Consider the following 17,171-nt stretch of genomic DNA (forward strand, 5'->3'; position numbering starts at 1 on the left):
ATATCGAAGAAGCAAATTAAAATTTTAAATTTATATTTCATTTATCTTATCATTCAGAGATATTGGGAACATTCAATACAGTATGCAGATGAAAATTTTATAACATTCTTTCACCATGTATAAATTAATTTAAACTACAATTATGACATATATTTTACTAATTATAAAGCATTTAACTTTAAAGCATATATTAGATAAATGAATAACAGATTTAAACTATTGTTCTAACATATATTTAATTAAATTCAAATTGTTCATTTATAAAGCATATACTATATAAATGAGTTACAAATTAATTGTTTCAGATTAAATTACTATTCATTTTATTCTGAAATAGCGCCTTAATTTTCTGCGTTATCTCATAAGTGGCATTTTATTCTTTGGGAAAATGTTGTCATATTAATCCAAAAATGATATTATGGGAAGTCGTTAATGAATTCCACTTCATTTGTATCCAAAAATAACAATTTTGTTTCACTTATTTTTAATTTATAATTTGGAAGATATGAGTGCTATTTTATACGCAGCGGAAATCATGTGCAACAGTTGCCGATATTTTAAACTGGTAGCTAAACATAAATAAAGATAAATAGAAGCCATCTGAAACATTCACATAAATATAAATTACATTGAAATGCAAGAATAATCCTGAAATAAAAATTAAAACGTGATTAAAATAAATCACAAAGTAAAAGAAGGTGCATTAAGCATTATTTCATGATTTTCTCTCCTTGTACTCGTATATTTTTAATTTCATTTTTGTTCTCCATTTCTTTCATATAATTCAAACATAAAATTCTACTCAAGTATGGTGATAGTAACTTAAGAGGATGAAATATAATTTTAGAAATTTGCTTTTACGCTATACAGTGTAGAACATTTCAATTATATCTACCAAATTTGGCCAACATATGTGCTAAAAAGATTCAGTATATGAAAGATAATAAAAATTTGATGGAATTTTGAATGAATATTCAATTTTGAAATAATATAATTATTGAAAAATTCCTAATGAAGCATTGAAAAAGTATTAACAAACATGTTTTCAAGAATAAATAAAATAAATTGATTTGGATTTATTTATATAATTTTTTATATAGTTCCTTGTTTAGCGCTTTTCACCAAAAACAGTTTATATAAAAAAAATGGTTACGATGCTGGTCTTACATTTTCTCGTATTCAATTTTGACAACATTTAGTTGATTCCTTAGATGAAATCAATATTTGGTTTGATATAAGACACGCCGTGGCTTGATTTGAGTGCTTATTTTATACTTTATTCTCTAAAATAAATGAAACTGGTTGCAGACTTTTAGTATCATAAGACTTCAATAATTTCTTTTTCCTTCTTCAATTATGCCAACAACTGGCAAACCTCCAAATTATTTAATGGTTGAGCACTTAGCAGAAGCGCCTAGTCTTCGAAATCGCTTAATTCCAAGAAAAGATGAATGCTAAATCCAAATTTGTTCTTACCATTCCAATACTCCAGACAGATAGCACAAATTTATGCAAAATATTGTACGATATTACGTTATTAGATATTCAACAATAGTATACAGTATTGCGAATATTGATTAAAATCATTTAATATTGTACACTATATGTATGCTAGTAGGGAAACTGATTCTTTTCAGTTTCAAGGTAATTTTTATAAGAAGTGTACTATATACGGAATCTATTTATTTAATTTTTTTTCTTTGGTCAGAATGCATCATACGTTTTCTTGAGACACAAAATTCTCTTACTTCCACATTAATCATCATTTACTGGCTTATTTTTCGTTTTCCCTTCAATAAATGATAGTTGTAAACAAATCTTAGAGGACACTTTCAACTCCGAATTGCGGGAATCAAAGGAGAGATTTCCCGTCATTTAGACGTCGGGTAAAATCGGTTTGATTAGAGAACTTCTTACTTTTTGAAAGATACGGAAAATGGTTGAACGAAAAAAAAAAAACTTTTGTTTAAAAATACTTGGTCTAAATAAAACTCTACAATACTTTTATTTTTAAAAAATACAATGATCTAAAAAAATTATGAAAAAATGCAGATTTTGTAAATATCTTAATAATAACTTTATCTTAATTTGATTTTTCTGATGTTGCCTAAGTGAAAATAGAATACTAGTACACATTGTCGAACATATTTTAATCTTTGAACAGTATATCCAGATATTTCGTCGGATTGAAAATTGTTAGTTATTTTCATTATATCTCTCTATTTTCCCTTATTCATTTTGGAGGTACTACAGCTATTCAAACGTTAAAGAATTCTGTTGAAACGAATTATTTTCTATATCAGTTTGAATTAAGTTGTCTTTAAAATACTTGATTCTAATTTCCTGCCTATACAAGAGATTAAGAATATTCTTAACCTCTATGGATTAATGTATATGTATTTAAGAGCTCTACAGAGTGGACCATTTCAGCTACAATTACAAAATTCTCTCATATATGCCTTAAAGATTCGATGTGCGAACCTCGGTACGATAGTTTAATAATTTTAAGTATAATTTTAATTTATTTCAAAGTTAAAGATATGGTTAACAGTTTTTCATCCTACTTTCGAAAATATTACGGCACTATAATTGTTTTCACATCATAATAAAATTTATAATATGATCATTCGATAATATAAACTTAGTATTCTTACATTCTTTTTTCAGAGTTTCTTAGGCTTAAAAAAATTAGGCTAATTTAAAAAATATATATATATTGCTTTCTTGGCCTGAAATTCAAACCGTCTATAATAATTCATGCAATATTTAATAGCGTGTTTTTTTTTTATATAGTTGAGAGCTAAGGAAGAATGATTTTGCTTAATATTTCTTTAGTTTATATGTTAAATAAAAAAAGTCACAGTATCATGAAAGTCTAAAGATTGATGAACAAAATATATTATTAATAACAATGTAATGTCATGGAACCTTTTCATAGGACGGTTTATGGACATAATGTGCAGAGCATATTTAATATAATTTGATATTTAAAAATAGTTTTTTTTTTGGCAAAATTGGGAATATGAATTCAACCATAGGAGATTTAATTGACATTGCAAGTAATCAGCGGATTGTGAAATGAGGTAGTTAATACTAATATTATATTTAAAATTACATATATGATATGTTCTTTCTTAAGTCGCAGTGATCTACTTTAGCGGAGTTTCCTTTTGCATATGTATGAAGACAAATCTTACGTCTGTAGCATAACATAAAAGACACGAGCTTAGTCCAAACATAAGCATAACATTCATATGAAATACAAAGCTTCGCTTTTATTGCTGTAGTGATAGTTTTACGAATATTACTTTATTAAATGTTCCACAAAATATCATTCGAAGGATGTAAACGTAGGGCAAAAAAATTCCTGAATTAGTTTTGTATTATATTAATGGAATAAAATGAATGCAATCAGAGAAAGACTAATTCTAAAAACCGAGTAAATAGAAATCAGATTTAAAAAAATTTTAAAAATGGTAAACAACTCTTTATTATTTGAATGAAAGCATTTAATTTTTATGATGCTACGATGGTTATAAAAAAAGAAAAACAAAATCTTTACTCTAGTGAATTTTATCATACGAAAATTCATCATTTTTCTAGTGCAACTTTAATCATGAATCCTAAGTTGTTGTTTTTTTCTGCTTATCTTGTTACGATGGTAAACAGCTTGAATATGCTAAAAGGAAAAAGTAGATGACTGTATTAGGGAATGTAGAAAATCTTATGGGATATTCGAGTCCCAAATGAGATGTTCGTTACAAGAATTGATCGCATTTCTTTAAGAAAAGATGTATACAAAAGAGGAAAATTCTAAGATAATTCTAAAGTGGCAATTGTATTCCTGATAAGAAAAGCTGTACAAAGAAAAAGCTTTTGATGCTTCATAATATTCAAAGATCAATAGTTTGAATACATTTTGTTTTTCAGATGTCGGAATGTTCACTATTGAAGAAAAAAAAAAAAACCCTGTCATCTTTAATAATTTAATTGTATCAAATGTAGCCACATTTTTTTTTCTGAAGTTAAAAAGGATGTATGATAATGTCAAGAAACATTAAATTAAGAATTTCTTATTATTTATCTAGAAAACTTAACTTTTCGTATACAGGGACCAAAATAACTTCCTTTACTCACTAAACAACCTTATTTAATGAAAGTAACAGACATTTTATTTTTATTGGCATTTCTGAAATTTTCTTTAATGTGCATTGCAAAATCATGTTTTATAAAATTGGGATAATTTAATTTGCATAATTAAACTTAATCAGTTGAATTTTTTTCAGTAAACAAAGAGTTAAATAGTTAAATGGCAAAAAGATTTGAAGTCAAATTTCATTAGGTAATATCAGTAACTTACTTTCAGATAAATTAAAAGAATACAACTCGAGAAGAGTTTTTTTTCTTATAAATATACATTAGATTATAGTTCTTGGAAACTAATATGTTAGAATTGCTAGAAATATTATGCTTTATGAGACTTACAAATGCGTTCCAATATTTAAAAAAGCTTCGCAATTGTAAATGATTTTAAACGCATGCCAATATAAAATATTCGTTTATAACGCATTTAACAGCCGCAGGTCATCGACGTGATTCGGTGTCAGGCTCGCAATCTTTTGTGACTACAGATGCCTGACTTAGATTGTCACACTGTCTAACATAATCACAAATTGACTACTACAATCCAACCCGAATCACATGGTTAAAACCTGAACGATCAGATCGCCGTTATAGCATTGGGAGGAACTAAGGTTCTGTCCTAAGGCACATCAGAGGTCCCGTTATAACCTTTCCCGTCGAAGCACGGGAAGTTAGCCCCAAAATCGGTTATATGTTACAGGTGGTAGTCTCACAAGTACTTAAAAGTTTGTAAAAGACATCAACTAACAATTATAAAGCACATTTCACTATATACTTAAGACGAAGGAAGAAATACTGCCCCCCAAAAAAACCATATTCTACTACAACAAACTGATTGACGGACAGAAAGAAATAATCAAAGCGCTGTTAATATTAATTATCAACAAAAAGAAATTTAGTTATACATGTGTAGTGAAACTGTATATTACTGCAAAAAATGCTTAAAGTTTCTTCAGAGCTTTATAAGTCAAGTTTCACAATGGCGACACAGGGATTCCCTACTTATCTCATATTAGGAAGGCTATGGTACAATTAATGTCAATTGTTACTAGGTTCTTTGTGAAGAATACGATGGCAGACTCTACGGATGTATCATATACCATGAATATCATCAGAATTCAAAATACCTCCATAGAACATGTTGTAAAAAACTTCTTTTTTCAACAAGTGGAAGTCTTTTATCTGTTGATACTCCATATTGACCGGTTGCTGTCAAAGCGGGTGTTAGTTCTCTAATATTTTCAAATACTTCTTTCAGTTGTATGTTAACATTCATGCATAGAACTTCTGTAGATAACATCATGAAATCTGTAAATGAGCATTTATGACAGCATTTAGGAATATCAGTGAAAGTCCATCTGAGATGACTAGAAGTTTAGAGTTCTGAGGGTCTCAAGTTTCACCTTTATATAACATAATGGGAAAAAATTAAAAAGTTATTTAATACCTTAATTTGAGTACTCAGAATAAAGAGTTTAATTTCATTTTTTTTCATAACATCTTAATTTTTTTTTATTTCGATTTTAATATTTTTTAATAAAATTAATTCTAATATTTTTTTTAGCATCAGATATTCCTTTAAAGTATATAACAGAGAAGGAAACTATAATACATTTTCTTCGTTAAAAATTCAAAGCTCATTTGTATATAATTTCTATTCATTTTCAAAGTGATAGTTATACAAATTTAAGGAAAGAAATTTCAGACTTTGTGACAATTGTGTATTTTCTGAGAATTTCAGTTAGACTAATTCAAGAGAAATTATAAATGTTTTGAAACTTACCTTAGAAAGAAATCTAATTGATTATTTCTCATTCTTATTATGATGAAGCGTCGAACAGTGGATAAGAGAAAGAAACGATATTGCGGTTGCTTTGTAGCAATTAAAGCAATCATTCCAAATTTGAGATTTGCTCAGATTTCAGAATTAGATTAATTTAATGACAGAACAAGATATATGCTTGTAGGTATTAAACCTGAAATGACCATGAAATTTAATCTGATATGGAATTTCTACTAGGTGATAAAGTAATTGTTTCGGAAATGGAGTACATGGACTAGAAACTCTTAAAACTCTTTCCGCTTGTATTCCCACTAACTGTTAAGCTGATGTGGTGCAAAAGATAATGAATAAAACGTTAGTGTTCTCAGATATATTTCCTCATTAGAAAGTGGTTGGAAATTATGAAGTTGTCCTTCAAAATGAGATTTTTAGTCTAAGTCACATATTTGGTACGAAATAAAAGTGTCATTATCTTTTATATTTCATCTTTGAAGTTAAAAAGGAGTAGCAGTTTATTTTATGCATACTATGAAACATTAGAATAAAATACATCCCATTCGGTTATCATTGTGCTTATCCTTGACTGGCTGCGTCCTAGTTTAATTTTTATACTAGGGTCAGATATCTATTTAAAAGTATCCAAGACACTAAGAAACCACATTACTTTTCCTTGTCTTTTAAAATTCAAAACTCATTCCGAACAGATCTTCATTGCTATTGTAACCAAAAAGTGATGATTATGCAAATTTGTGGAATGAAATTTCCTATTTAACGTTGGGAGAATCTCAATTTGATTATGCAGGGAAAATAATAAACGACTTGAAATCTGCCTTAGAGAAGAGAGGATATCTTGTTTTTAGCTTATCTTTTCCCAGCTTTGCTACGTTGAAACATTGATTCCTAGATAAGGCGGAGCTAGCTTGGCTGGGTAGGTATTGAATTCACATTTGGCTAATGCTGGAAGAGAGTAGTATAGAAATAAAAAAGGAGGAAGAAAATTCTCTGAAAATCAAGATGCACTCACTAAAATGTAATGGCGAGAGAAATATTCATGCTCCGATTCTTTCAAATGACTTTCGCATTTTCAACAGCAGAGAGAAATAAAATAACAATGAAGAAAAAAAAAACCCTTCCTAGCAAGCAAATTTCCATGATTGCCTCATTAGCATATATTTGTAATGCAATTCTAGAGGGGGAAGAGATGTGATCTTGACGTAGAATATGGAATTTAGGCGGAGAGATGGAGTATAGTACATGATACCGAGACGTTTATGCGTTAGGTGAACTTTAATAATTCATAGGACTTTGACAATACTGCATAATTACAGACTTAATGGAAAGTTTCTGACTTGTCAGCTTTGTTTGACATCGAAGTGTCGTATGGAATCCTCTGTGAATCTGATCGTGATAAGCTTCAATTTTAGCCTTAAGAATATTAAGTAATTTACATGATATTTGAAGGATTTTTTTTTTTTTTATTAAGATCGATTTTTTTGAGAAACACTTTTCATTTATGTTCTTAGTTATTACTTGTCATGTCATTAATGGAATCTCTCATTTAAATACATGTTTCGATAGAGTTATAAATTTTTCATATATATTTTGCGCTGAATTTGGTAGCATTAAAAAAAAGAACAATATCTGTAGTTTCCATTTCGAAATGTTGTTAAGTAGAAAAATCCAAACTCTGGTGAAATATATTTTTGTAAATAACCTTTATTTTCTGAAGGATTGCATTTAGTTGCTAATCTATTTTTTTTCAGTACTAACTACAACATTTGAATTAATATTTTGTGCTTTATTGATGAAGTAATTTGATCAATATACAATCCATTTAAAGTTTATGATATGAAAAAAAATAATGACTATCTCTGAGGTTGACATTATTGATATTGACCTTGTAAAAATAGTTACAACAAATTTTGTCAATAAAATTTCGCAGCACAATTTGTATGTCGCAGATAGGTAATTGATGGATTTGAAGATATAATTTGATCTGGAACTATTTATTACTGAAAAGGAAAGTTAATTCTTCATGAACTTTTACTTGGAATTGACATTCAACAAGCATTTGCAGTGACCTGTTTTAAAATGCAATATTTTTTTAAAAGCATATTTATATTTGATCCTTAAAAAATATTTAATATGCATATAATCAGCTTTTAGGCACATAATTTTATAGTAAACTTAATTGCAAATTATTTAATAACATTTTACCTTTGTGGTAGTTGGTTTCAGAACCCAAGTTTGAATAATAATTTTCGTTAATAAGATTTACTTAATTTAATTACTATCTTAAAATTTCAAAAAGATTAAAATTGAAATTCTTTTCTTAATATTCCTTAATTCAATCCGATATTTGACAGTGCATTTGATATGTATGTCAATCAACTTAAAAGAATTATTGATATAGTAAAAATATTACAAAGTTTCGAAGGAAAATTCTGGAACCGTGTGAAATATTATATATAATTTCAAGTTTAAACGATATCATTCAATAATTCTAATAAATTTGAGAACATAGGTTGTACAGAACGAACTGAGACAAGGAATTACATTACTTAGAAAACAATGCAAAATATATCTGCACGCTTTAAAATGAGGGTGTATTAGGCAATTATTTGCTTTCTGCTTAGATAATTATTTGATTATCCAGTTTTGCATTTAATAAAATTAAAATACAAAACGTAAAGAACCCGAGGAAAAGAATATCTTGATCCCCTAGGAGGAGAAGAAAGTTATTTACACTACTATTTATCGTCCGGTTTTATTTAACTGCAATTAAGTTCCCGTGCATTACGTTAAAATAAAAAAAAATATATGTATAAAAATTGAAAGGAATAAAAACACTGAAGTATATATCAAATCATAGATTCATACAAAACCTAATTTTATAATTCCAGCATTTAAATGTTTTTTTAAGTAATGTGCATAGTTTTCTAAATATTTATCAGATAAAAAAAAGGTCATAATTTGAAGATGAAAATGTTATGTCTATTTCTGAAAAATATAATATGAATTATATCTCTTTGTTATAAATAAAAGCACGTATAAAAATGATTTTCTTAATCTCGCTTTGCCAATTGAATTTTTCCCAAACACTCAAAGGGTAATAAAATACTGGCGATGTGAAAAAAAAATGTCCATTAGAAATATTTTCGTAAGTCATTGTTTGCAAAAATACAATCTGGTTTAAAGCAACAAATGACCTGTTTTGAATTTTTAAACAGATATTCAGTGCATCATAGCACTTTATCCATTAAAAGGTTTTACAAGTATCCTACAATCAGCCTCATCCTAACCACACTTTGGATCTTTTACATGAAATTCTAATAATGAGAAAATAATAGGGTTTAAAGAACTGCATAGGATTATTCGAATGATCAAATTCTAGAACTGTGAGTTCTAGCAGACCCATGTAGTGAAAACTGGCCTTATCTCTTCACAAAATTTCCCAAGACAAATACTTGCGATTTCTATTCATTTTCTTGCAAAGAACTGGATGAATAAATTCATCTCATTTATCATGATTATTGTGTTATAATTCCGACACCAGTCTTACTGATCCATCACTATTGTTAAGCGAAGAACTTTTCATAAGGGATTTTTTATATAGTCGAAATGCCTTATGATTTAAATACAATTGGCGTGAAATTTGCCCATTGCTTTTCTACTGCTAGCATTCATCTTATAGATGCCGTTAACACAACAAATCTCAATATCGGTAAGTATTTGTTCTGACACCAATTCCCGTCCTCTACCTTATAGAATTTTGACAATTTGTGTAATTTCAAATTTCTGATTTATATATTTCAGTATATTAACTAAAAATAGTTATTTGCGCAGATTGTTGCTTATTTTAAACTACCAATATCGAAATTCGTTTCATTAAGATAAAACATCTTAACAAGTTACGCTAGTTGCAGTAAAGTGAAATACTTGAGTCCTGCTTTTATTCTGAAACGTTTTTTGGTGAATTCTAATGATTTTATAGACAGAATTACTATTGTTGCTGGTGATTTACATAACCGTATCTTTGCATTTTAAACTTTTACTTGTGTTTTTCAGTTGTGAACTTTAATAGCATCGACATTTTCCCTGTCTGCGGCTAATCTTTTATTCATATTACCATCATTTTCTGAAGCAAATCTATTCATTCAGAATATTTATCACAATATAGGTGTCTCTGAGGAGTATCAATGAAAACAAAATTTCCAACATTATATTTTATATAATATATGATGATAATTAATTCAATATTATATTCAATTCAAATAATATTCACTGAAACTAATATTTAATATAAAAAATTTTTAAAAGTACGTAAAAGAATGTATTTGTAATTTATTGATGAAGTATTATTTTGTACTTTATAGATAAAGTAATGCGACCAACAAAGTACTGTTAGGAGAAATTTGATTGCAGTATTATTTTTACGCATTTATTATTATGTGTTTGCAAAATATTTGAAGATTAAAATGTTCTCGATATAATCCATTTTCATAAGATTTTTTTAAAATAAATATTTAAAAGGAAATTCACTTTAACCATCATTAATTTAAATTTTGTTACGATTTTTCTTTCTTATTTGACTGTACCGATCGCAATTTTTAGAAGAAAATATTCAGAAGCGAGAAATTTACATAACAAGTGAATTCGAAGGAATTTTGCTTAGAAAATAAAACAAAATCAATAAAATTAACAGTCTTAGTAAAATCGAGTAATTATGAACTTTCTCTTCTAATTATAAAAATAGCATGCTTTAATAATGCATCTTACCATCGTTTCTTCGCCATGCAACTGTGTATCGAATGATTGGTGAATTTCCATCAAAAGGTCGATTCCATGTCAATCTTACAGAACGACTCCCAACATCATGAACTTCCACATTTTGGGGTGCATCAGGAACATCTTTGAAAGAAATAAAGCATTTTCGATTATAAAACTTTGAAGGCAGTGAAATTGGAGGACCTCTTAAAATGTTACTTTTGTATTCTAAAGAAAAAAGGTATACTTTACCTTAACATTCCAGTTGTACAAGTACGCTTAAATGTACTTTTTTTAATAACGTAAAATTTACATTTTACATTCTGTGATGTAAAATTTACGTATAAACTTTAAAAAACTCTACGTACATTATTTTAGAGCTGAGTAAAATTGGATGAGGGAATTAATTGAGAATTATTTGAAGATAATTTTATTCATTTATGATTTATTTAATAAGATTATTTCCGTTGACTCATATTTTCTTACAAATGGAAACCGATCCAAGAATTTTGAGTAATAATTTGGAAAATAATAGTAAATGAAAAGATGCAAATACATTTAAACTTTTTTTAAAGAAATTATAATATATTATAGTTTTATATTTTTTGTTAATATTAAAATTTAAGAATGGATGTGAATATATGGCCTTCTAATTAAAATATGGCCAAATTTGGGTATTGGAGATTTTGAAACAAAATATAGAAAGATAATAAATTATATATAAGAATTTCTGCATATAATTTCATTCCTGAAGCCTTGCTTTCCCCAGCAATTAGAACCAAAGGGAGTTATGACGATTGTTATTATTTTAAAGCAGAATTTAAAAAAAACAATAAAAGTTCTCTGATGCAATCATATTAGCGAAACTTTCCCGCTTTGTTCCAAATTGAAGCAATCCGGCAAATGATGGAAATCCTCATTACCTTTTGAATAGAAGATTGATCACCTTCTTAAAGAATAATTGCCTCCCCGAAAGACATTTAAACTTTAAGATGCCCTGTTATCTCCAATATTTAATGAAAGGAGAAAAATCAGGAATACTTCTAATTACGGTTTTTTCGATTTCAACAATGCATATAGATATCATGAAATATATCTCCACGAAAAAAATATCTTAAAAATGCTGGATAAAAGAAATGGAAAACTTGTTTTATTTTTAAACATTTTGATGTGATATTGACGTGTGGCAACATTCCTTGAGAGATTTCGATGAGAAAAAAAATCAATAAATATTCATGAAAAATTAAAGTAAGGAAACCATGATATTTTAACTTAAACCATCTAAAATGCAACTTAAGTATCTGGGACAAATTGAAATTTGTGATCATTGAGTTAAGAATCTGATTATGTTACGTCGTACGAGTTTAAGTGGAAATAACTAAATGATTTGTATTGTAAAATTAAATATCCAGGATGTTCCCATGATCAATTATGAGCATATTTCAGCAGAAGCAATGCTTTAAAATCATGGATATTTTTTAATTCATTCTAATCATTCCAATTCGTTTCTTTAAAGGCAACAAAGCTCTCTTAAATTTAGTTTTGGTATTGCCCACATTGTAGGCTGTCTTTTCATTCCTTGGTTCAATATAAAATGATAAAATTATTCACCAACTATGGACTATGCTTATAAACAATGTGTTAAACATTTGAGTTTATCAGTAATTCAATTAATTTATCAAGAGAGTACTTGTTTAATCAAATTTAATCAGCTAATAGCTTATTTCAACTTTTTAAATCAAAGCCGATACATTTAAAGTGCATTTTATATGATAAAGATTATTTGCTGAATTGAAATTTACTTTATTTGCCGAAAGCCAGAGAATAATCAATGCCATGCTAAACATGCAAGAGAACATTTTTTTCCGTGTGCAGTAACCACAGAATATTTTACACGAATGAATAGCATTGCCTATTAATTAGTGAATTAAATCTGAGATATTATGAATTATTTATGCATATAAATAAATGTTAAGATTTTTTTTAATGTAATGAATATCAAACTGATTTAAATAGAGAATATAGTATATTATCTGCATAATTTCGCTTACCGTGTACTGCAAAAATAAAACAAATTTCGATGAAAAAATAATATAATGGCATTTAATTAAGAGTATAACTCGCTTCATAATTTGTAATATTACACTTAATATATAAAATTTTAATTTATTCCTTTTCAGTCATTATATTATGAAGTGAAATTTAAAACAACTAAAACGATAAGCATTTAATTCAGTAAAAAAAAAGCCTTTATGATATGTTTCCATCTTTGAAAAAGTAGAAAACATAAATCATGAAAAAGTGCTTATCTATATGCTTATTGAAATTATCACTAGAAAATTATGAAAATTTACGTTTGGGAGGTTTCTTCGATTGAATTTACAATTGACAATAATTCAACTGAATTTACAACTTTCTTCATCTTTATGTAATGAAAAAAGTTGGCCACTCTTTTATTTTGAAATGTAAGAAGGAAAAAAAGGAAGTTCTTACTACACAATTATGATGTACTTGGTATATGATTATTTGGAAGTTAAACGATGGTTTTGATCATCTTGGAATTTTATTATGCATATATATATATATATATATATATATATATATATATATATATATATATATATATATATATATATATATATATATAGGCATTATACGATTAAGTGTATTCTAACACCAAAAATTCAAAAGAATTAAATAGGTTATAAATTCATTTAATTAACAATTTAATTTAAAGACAAAACGAGTTCTTCCCTACTATGGCAGATCATCCGGAATAATTAGAAAATCGGACTGCTGCAGCAGCACAATTGAGCACTTAGATTAACGCAAAATACTTATTACTGTGCAATCCATATGCGCAGCAACCACAAAGGATTACGACCCTGCATCGATATAACGGCAGTTTAGCCCCACATCATTATTATACTAAACGAGGAATCGAGAAATTTAAATACAATGCAACTTCTCGACCCGTATTTGAAGTGCAGTGTGCACAATACAGATTATCTTGGATGTTAAGTAATTTTATTTTTAACCCAATTATTATTTTTTAATAATAATGTGTCTATTTTTTAAAAGTAAATGCTAAACAGTAAATTTAACCATTGAGATTAGAAAAAAGAAATGCATTTTTACCCTAATAAATATTTATGTATTGCTTTTGCAAAAGAGATATTGAATATATTTTTGTTGCTTTCGTTTCTATTTGATTTTTTTTATTTTATTACATATAGCAAAATAAATTTTCCATGTTCTGAAGATTTCCAAGCAACTTGTCATGAAAATATAAAACGTTTTATTCTAAAAGCAAAAAAGAAAAATCATACCCCATGTTTACCAGATTTTTTTTTTATCGCATAACTTCCTATAACGATTTCACCGACAGGTCAACGCATTACACTTTAAATATATGACACGGTTTTTCCTTTCTATGCAAACATCGAGAGTTAAATTGCAATTTTGTGATATCAAGCGCTATCGAGATCCGAAAGCCGTGAAGCTAGGTCAGCGAAATCTCTCTATCGCTCAAGTTTCAATATTTCTTTCACGAAGGACAGCCGCGTGCTAGAAAAGATTGAAAGTTCCTCTCCTTTCAAGGGGCCGTGATGCATTACCCAATACATCACGAGTCAAGGGACATAAAAGATACGACTTTCTTAGCTGGGAAAAATTCGAAATCTGTTTACCTTGGACAGTTAATTGAAAATTCATGGAATCTTCTCCGAAGTCGTTCATCGAGGTGCAGGTAAAGGAGGCTGAGTCCTCCCTCTCGGCCTTCTCGATTACCAGCTTTGTCCCCTCACCGCCGTGGAGGCTCTCAGACTGCTGGCTGTACCTGATAAAAGATGGGAAGAAAAGAAGAATGTTGTTTCGGGGTAGGAATGGGTGGGGATGATGGCCACCGTTGTTTGAAATATCACTAATTATATATCTCTAAAGTGAAATCTCGGAAATGGGACGGATGGAAAATCTTCTTAGCGTTTTTCTTTGAAAAGAATGAATAATGGAAATGTGGCTTTTTCAGTTGCCATTTTTTGTTTCTTTTAATATAAGAAAGCGACCGACCATGTTTTCTTGAAACTAATTAAATTCCATTCTGTTTCGAATGGAATAATAAATTATATGTTTTTGTTATTATTCTTATTATTTTATAAAAAATAAATATAAATATAAATAATTTCATTTGTAGCTGGTAAATGAAAGGAATATGGCTTTGTTAAATGAAAAAGGGTCAAAAGGGATTTAAATTCTTTGCAAATGTGCTTTTTTCAAAACTAACATTTAAGAAACATTTTTTTATAATTTTCGTTCATCATTTTTAATAAAATTGCAAATTTATTAATAAAGTTATTTTATTACGCTCCATTATATCTAGTTTTATATAAACACTTTTTTGATTCACAAATATATGCAGATTGAAGAATTATTATCTCTTCTTTCTTCTATATCTATTCTAGAATGCGTTTATGAGATATCTAAAGATATATATTGTATAGAATAAATGAAATATAGTTGATCAATGTCCTTCTAAAGGATAATTTACAATGTGTAGCAGCATCATGATAAGAATATCAAATTATTAATCTTTTTTTTTTTCTTAACCACATTAATATTTCTGAAAATCGCTGTTTTTATATGCTTTTTTTATTTTTAATTATATGAGCTATACTTATTTCAATGAACATATATCCACGGGATAACAGTAGGTATAAATACATAGTTTCATTTGGAAGAATGCGTTTAATGTAAGGATTTGCACTTTATTTTGATTTAATCAATAAATAGTGTTTTTGAAGAATTGCGAAATGTAAAATTTATGGAGTTTCCTATTGCTTTTAGTCATATTTAATAACAACTGCATGTATCATTCAAATTTTAAAGCAAAAAACTTCAACACTTTAACTACCGAATCTGTCCGAGTTATGAAGCATTAAATTTTATCATGATAGATGATATATGATGATATTATGATCATGAATTATCACAGAATCATAGAATTATCATGATAGATCATAGATCATAGAATTATTATGATAGATAGATTTTATCATGATATGATATATTTTAAAGGTTAAATCAAGGAAAACTGTTTGATCAACATTCATCAACATCAACATAGAATCGATTGCTTTGGGATGACCACTAATTGACTTAAAATAAAGAAATTAAAAACTCAAAAATTCTCTAAAGGTTTTATATTATATATATATATATATATATATATATATATATATATATATATATATATATATATATATAGAGAGAGAGAGAGAGAGAGAGATGAATTGAACATTTCCCTTTAAAATGGTATCGTGATAATAATATCACCCTGTATAATCAAATGAATCAGAGGAAAGAAGAACTGTGTAATAATTTATAAATAATTTTTAGGTAGGACATTTATTTAAGGAAGCAACTTAAAATATAATACCTTATTTCAATAAAAAATAATTTTATTTGAAATTATATGCTTATCTCTAAGATTCAGGAATTAGTTATTAGATCAAAATTAAATTTCAGACCCTGTTTAATCTGGGGACATTCCCTTGCAGTTCGTTTATTGAATATCACCCAATTTAAAATAAAAATTGCAAAATTGAATAAAGCTCTTTTGATAATAATATTAATAATTCATTGGTTTATATTATTTCCGTAATGATAGAATGAAAAAAAAAATTACATATATTTGTTTTGTTTGGTTCTTAAACTATTGAATATTATAAAAAGGCATATATTTAATTAATTAATTTTTTATGCTATATATATAAATTATTCATCTGAGGTAGCTATTTCTTGCACGTTTCTGCCGCCAGATATAGATTTAATTAATTTTATATAATTATTTTTTATATTTCCAATAGAATATATTAGGTATGATTTTCTGGTATGGCCTCTTTTCTTCCATGGATGGAAATTATTCTTTGAGGAAAGGAATTCAGAATTTTGATTTTTGACCTTATATCAACAATTTATGCACAATTTTTCAGAATCAAACTGTGTAATTAACTCATGCCTATGAATATGTTACAACAAGAATACGATAATTGACAAAAACACAAATAATCTTATTTCCTTTCTAGATAAATCATTGTTTCAGCGATTTCCTGAAGTAAAAAGAATTTTCTAAAGGTTTTTGATTCTAAATCCGTTGCTGACAAAAGTTTCAATCGAAATGAATGCTTAAAATTCATGACATTCTTTACCGTGGATTGGAAACTGGATCAATGATAATTCCATTCTTTCTCCAAGTAAAGGTCATGGGTGTATCGCCGTATGAATCACAATTCAGAGAAACTTTTTCTCCCCTTCTTGAAGTCAAAATAGTAAATTTTGAATCAAATTTCGGAGCACCTAAAAATATAACCAAATTAATTTTTAATCATTGAATATGTATTAAAAATAGAAAAGTCAATATATCGTAATACATTTTTTATTACTGTATTCATAAAGCAAATAGATGGTTAAAGCAATTCAT

At 27.6% G+C, this 17,171-nt stretch overlaps 1 protein-coding gene across 4 annotated transcripts in view; it reads right to left on the reverse strand.

The window, feature by feature from the left end:
* Positions 1-17,171, reverse strand: part of LOC129981662 (cell adhesion molecule Dscam2-like) — a 391,964-nt gene that overhangs the window by 82,653 nt on the left and 292,140 nt on the right. For all 4 annotated transcript variants that reach the window (XM_056092595.1, XM_056092594.1, XM_056092593.1 and 1 more), the window contains 3 exons: positions 16,900-17,047; positions 14,383-14,531; positions 10,706-10,837 (listed from right to left, as the gene is read on the reverse strand). In XM_056092595.1, coding sequence (XP_055948570.1) covers positions 10,706-10,837; positions 14,383-14,531; positions 16,900-17,047 — 429 coding nt within the window. The remainder of the gene's footprint in view (positions 1-10,705; positions 10,838-14,382; positions 14,532-16,899; positions 17,048-17,171) is intronic.

The sequence above is a fragment of the Argiope bruennichi genome, chromosome 8 (genome assembly GCF_947563725.1).
Source record: "Argiope bruennichi chromosome 8, qqArgBrue1.1, whole genome shotgun sequence".
NCBI lineage: Eukaryota > Metazoa > Arthropoda > Arachnida > Araneae > Araneidae > Argiope > Argiope bruennichi.